General features: G+C 44.4%; 1 protein-coding gene across 1 annotated transcript in view; it reads left to right on the top strand.

Moving 5' to 3' along the window:
- Positions 1–5,469, top strand: part of ATP5F1 (ATP synthase, H+ transporting, mitochondrial Fo complex subunit B1) — a 16,708-nt gene that overhangs the window by 4,640 nt on the left and 6,599 nt on the right. Inside the window, exons 3-5 of the mRNA XM_018559757.1 lie at positions 1,993–2,138; positions 4,634–4,797; positions 5,114–5,239. Coding sequence (XP_018415259.1) covers positions 1,993–2,138; positions 4,634–4,797; positions 5,114–5,239 — 436 coding nt within the window. The remainder of the gene's footprint in view (positions 1–1,992; positions 2,139–4,633; positions 4,798–5,113; positions 5,240–5,469) is intronic.

Below are 5,469 nucleotides of genomic sequence, written 5' to 3'. Positions count from 1 at the left end.
GGTGTCAGTGTGTGATGTTCTTTTAGGGGGCGTCTCTTCATACTACCTTTATCCCTGCTCATGTCTAGGGGCATACTGCGTGTGCCCGAATATAGGGTGGCGATGACGACATTGGGGGCAGTATGTTCTCTGCACATGCACACAAGGGGCTCCTCTGCTTCCTGTGCGTCTTATGTCTCCTTCCCAGGCATGCTGAGTAGAGTGGACACACTTCTGACTGGGCAGAAGTGGCACCTACAATGCTGGGCACGCATAGTGTGCTCCTCTTCTTCCTGCGCATTTCAGTCTTTGTTCCAGCAGTGTCAGTGGCTACTTGTGATCCCAGTACTGGCTCTGCAGTAAATGCTCTTACATTCTCCTGCTGAGAGGGGGAATCCTCTTGGGACTATGCCCTTTCTTCTCACCTTAGTGGGTTTCAGCTGTTTTTTAAAGAACTCCAGGTTGTAGAAAAATCAACCCTTGCAGTGTAGCTACCCCAAACAAAAGAGGGTACACAAATCTTCAAGGTATAGGTAGGAGCCCTTTTTAGTGTGTTTAGATGTTAGACTTGCAGATGACCCCTTAATCAAGAGATATTTGAAAGCCATTTTCAAAAATGGACAGTCAAGAGTCAGAGATGTACATACATGGGACTTTTCTGTGGTCCTTGGGTTTCTTCAAAGAACCATAGAAGAATCCTCAAGGAATTTTTGCCCCCAAAACTGTTATGCTGGTGCCCGTTGTCTCTGCCAGAAGAGTAAGTAAAACTTGTGCTTTCTACCTAAAGTGGCAGCGCCTCTCCACTGGACACAGGAAGTGGTTTTCCCATGTTCTACCGACCCATTCAGTCAGAAAGAAACAGTATTCTATTGCATACAGTAGATGTCAGGGGCTAGGAGAGGCTAAATGGGGGGGGATCAGAGTTGGGTACCTGGTAATTTCCAAGAATCTTCCGGGACAGCACAGATTTCTTCCCTATGATCTAATTTTTATTGCTTCTTATTGTATTGCTTTTTATATTATTCCTTCAGCTCACTTCTTTGTAGCTCTACAATTTTAAAATGATGGATGATGCGTTTCCTGGTTCAGGTGGGCCGAGCTGTTCTTTCATATCTAGTCTTGGAAATTGAGTTACCAAGTACCTAACTGAATTTCTTCTATTGACTCATATGTGGCTCTACCCACTGGAACAAGAAACACACAGCTTTAAAAGAAGGTCCTTTGCATATTGCAGCTAGTTATCTTTTTTTTCTCCGAATGGGTAGTAACCTCTCCATTTCAGTAGCTTTGGTGGTGAAGGCACACTCTCAGGTGCTCGCCTCTCCTCCCCTCCTCTTTTTGGTCTTAATCGCCCTGTGATCATGACACATGAAACTGGGGAGCTGTCTTAAAAGGAAAGGTTCCCAAGCTCTTGGTCCAAGTGTGAAGATCCTCAAATTGGGGCGAATCACTAGCTACGGTATGTTGAAGGTCAGTGGTCTCAAACAATGCCACAGAAGTACGCTTTATTTAAAGGAAAGAAGCCATTGATTGATTTTTTTTTCCACTCATGGAAGTAATCCTGAATAGGGTGTATGCAATTTAATTCACTCTTGGCAGTTCACCTCAAATGTAGCCTGGACACTAGTGGACAAGTTCACAACATGTAAGAGTCTGAATTCATCCTGAATCTGAAAGTGTCTACAGTGCTGATTAAAAGATGGGGCTCTCAGAACAAAGGACTCTAAGTAGACTGTCTAGCTCAGACCCTTTAGTCTGTTACACCACCCTCTTCTTTTTTTTTTTTTCCCTCCCTCTCACCTTGGTTAAAACTCATCCAGTCAGTAGCAGCAAGGTTGATTAGTCTGTCTATGCTAAAGTTTTTGGAAGGTTTATTTCCTCTTGGAGAATGCAAAAAATTGACTTACAAATATCTTGAAATACCAATGAAGCACTTTTAGGTCTACGTTTGCATAAGTTAATGTGCTCCATATCAAACCTGACATAACTTTCTTTGTTCTTTCTCTGGTTTAGGGTCTTCAACACATGCCGGCCTCTTCACACAGGGAAGCCTTCTTTGGCCCCTGTACCTCCTCTTCCAGAGCATCCTGGGAAGGTCCGCCATGGCTTTATTCCTGAAGAATTCTTCCAGTTCTTGTATCCAAAGACAGGAGTCACAGGTAGGGATTGGTTGTTTTCTTTCCGCAAAGCATTTCTTTTCATTATTTGTTTTACAGTGCACAATTTTATTGATAACCCTTCATGCAGGCACAGTAACCCTACATCAAATATAATGGTAATTCTACATGGTTATCCCACAAATTAAGGGAGAAGTACTTTTTTTTGTATCATCCATTGAGAGACACAGGAAAATAATCTAAAAGTGCCCATACACTGTACGATTATCGTACGAGAATCGCGGGAAATCCTGCGATCGTACGAGAATCGCAACGTTTATGGAAGGTGTGCGACTGTTTCTACTGTACGGTCGCGCGTCTTCCGTCGAACAAGCAGGCTTGAAAACTCGCAGAGAATTGTACGATTCTCAGCGGGTTAGTGGCGTGCTTGTTCGACAACTGCCGAACGGGCCGGTGTGCGCACACTGACTGTTTGCAGTCATCGCAAGCCCGCCTCTCAAAGTCTTGCGATGGTTGTAAGGTGTATGGGCACCTTTAGACAGTTGGGTTATATTATTGCCTTCAGTGGGTTGGGACAGTGTCAAACAAAAAAAAAAAGTAAAGCCAGGCCCCATATAACTTCATCCCCAATGATCATACCTTAGTTGCTAGTGTCATATGAGGTTGGACATGCTCAACATTCACCGTACTTTGTTTTTATTCTGAGATCAAGACTTTATTATTGTGCTTGAGCTCTCTTCATTGCAGCTGTCTGGATCGGCTCATCCTCATTGCTGCCTTGCAGACCATCCCTGGACCCTGCTAAAGATTGCGGGGCCTGTCTGTAATGTGACTGGGGCACTGGGTTCTGCTTGTGGTGCTATAATGTAATGCACTTTCTGGGCTCAGGTGTGACGCAATAAGGAGGAGGCTTAAAACTGTGAGCCAAACTCTGCTACTAAGGTGAGGTTGTGGAAGACAGTTTCATGTCACAGGTCGTACAGCAACAAGACGCAAGGTAGTTATACTGCATCAGCAAGGTCTCTCTCAGGCAAAGATTTCAAAGCAAACGGGTTGTGCTGTTCAAGCTCTTTTGAAAGAAGCACAAGGAAATGGGCAACGTTGAGGACCGTAGACACAGTGGTCGGCCAAGTAAAATTAAAGGAGAACTATGGGGGTCAGTGTTTTTCCCCATAGTTCTCCTCAGGGTAACAGGAGGACACAAACTAGCGTCCTCCCGTCAACCTAGGCTCAGTATACCGCGAGCTGCAGCTCGCGGTATACTGAGATGCCGCACCTGGAGCGGATCCTGACTTAGATGACGGGATCCGCCCAGCTGCGTGAGTGACAGATGGCTCTGCCTACCTAGAGGCAGAGCCAGCTGTACCCGCCCCCTCCCCCGTCCGTTCCGCCAGTCAGCGCTGGCAGATCGGAGCGGGGAGAGGGGAATCCAGCCCCTCCCCCTGTCACGGCAGAGAGCCGTGACAGGATCGAGAGGTGAGCGAACCCGGTATGTGTTCCCTCGCCTACCGATCTACTGAGCCGACCTGTGACAGTCTCATTGTCACAGGTCGGCTTAGAACTATGAGGTGAGTGGAAATCACTCATGTCATAGTTCTCCTTTAATGCAGCAGTTAAAAGACACATCATGCTTGCTTCCCTCCCTTCGACATCGGGAGATGTCCAGCAGTGCAATCATCACCAAACTGGTGGGACCCAGGTACATCCATCTACTGTGTGGAGAAGTCTGGTAAAAAGTGGTCTTCATGGAAGAATCGCGGCCAAAAAGCCATACGTCTGACGTGGAAATAAGGCTAAGCGACTCAACTATGCACGAAAACATCGGCACTAGGGAGCAGAAAATTGGCAGCAGTTGCTCTGACTGAGTCAAAATTTTGGCTGTAGCAGGAAGCAGTTTTGGGGCTGCGTTTCTGCGAGGGATGCACCGATACCATTTTTTGAAGACCGGGTACCGATACTTTTCCACAAGTACACACAGATACCATCAGCTATAGAGGAGTACAAATCCCTGCAAACCATTCTAAAGCACTGCAGAATAATATGAAGCTACATACTCTGTGTTGCTCCCCAGGTGCAGGGTCTCAGGAGGCGGTGCATGGCTTCCCCCCCCTCCAGGGCTGCGTGCGGTGTCTCCCCAGGCTGTACGGGGTCTTGTGGGTGTGGGTAGAGGTGGAGGCGGCAATGTGCAGTCAGACCAGTGCTGTAAAAGACAGCCGCCGTGAGGTCCCCTGCAAGCGCGTGAACTCAGACAGCCAAACCCATGTGAAATTTTAAATTCTATTCTTAAATTATGCTAATGTTTCCTTTTAAGCTAGACCTTGGAGAGTTTTATTATCCTCCTAGTTTTATTAAATATCCCCCAAGATCCCTAACCTTGAATTTCCCTGTAGCCTAATGCTGCATACATTTTGCTGTCCTCTCAAGAGTAACAGGTTCTTGGTCAAATTTGCCTGTAGCAAAACTCTACATGTATTTGAACATTTCAACACTTGCAGACTTAGTTGGCTTTCATGTCTTCTTCTTTTTTTTTTTTGCAGGTCCCTACATGTTTGGAACTGGGCTTCTTGTTTATCTCTTCTCTAAAGAAATATATGTCATAAATCATGAAACTATTTCCATGCTTTCTCTTGGACTTGTCAGTGTTTATGGCATCAAGAAGTATGGGCATAAAGTAGCAGAGTTTATAGACAAGATTAATGAAGTAAGTGAGCTGCTTTTGGTATTTTTCTTACGTCTGAGCATCTGTATTGTACAATACCATTCAAAATGAATTGCATGTAATATGTTTGCTATGACTAGCACATGGTAATGTTTACACGCATTGAGAAAACATTTACTGACAGAAAGCTATCATAGATGCCACAATCTAGAATGGCTAGTTGCCGGGCTGTCTTTGACTTTATGGGAGTTCATCTACAAGTGAAATTATTTGTTAAAGTCACATTATTAGGTGTTTAGGAAGATAATGTGCATGAATAGTTTATTTATTATTTATATCAATAATTTGGCTCTTTCAGGAGAAAGTTTCCAAGGCTCAGGTTGTAAAAGACACTTCAATCAAAGACCTGCAGTCTGCAATTGAGTTAGAAAAGATGGAACAATGGAGAGTGGAAGGCCGTCATTACCTCTTTGATGCTAAAAGGGTATGTTTCCAGGAGTAATTTGCTTCTCTCATTCTGAAAATCAGTCAATTCCTCTGCATTCAATATTTTACTGAGCATTCAATTAATATGTAGCCCTGGAGAAATGATTTGCAAACATAGTTCAGTGATAGTTCATGACGTAGCTGGTCGGTATAGATGTTAACCAGGTCACAAACAATATCCTTTTTTTTTTTTTTTTTTGAAACATTTTCTTTTTTAATCTTTTAAAC

This window comes from Nanorana parkeri, unplaced genomic scaffold (assembly GCF_000935625.1).
Source record: "Nanorana parkeri isolate BGI_ZX_2015 unplaced genomic scaffold, ASM93562v1 scaffold415, whole genome shotgun sequence".
NCBI lineage: Eukaryota > Metazoa > Chordata > Amphibia > Anura > Dicroglossidae > Nanorana > Nanorana parkeri.
The sequence above is the reverse complement of the archived record's forward strand: the minus strand, read 5'-3'. Positions and strand labels throughout refer to the sequence as shown.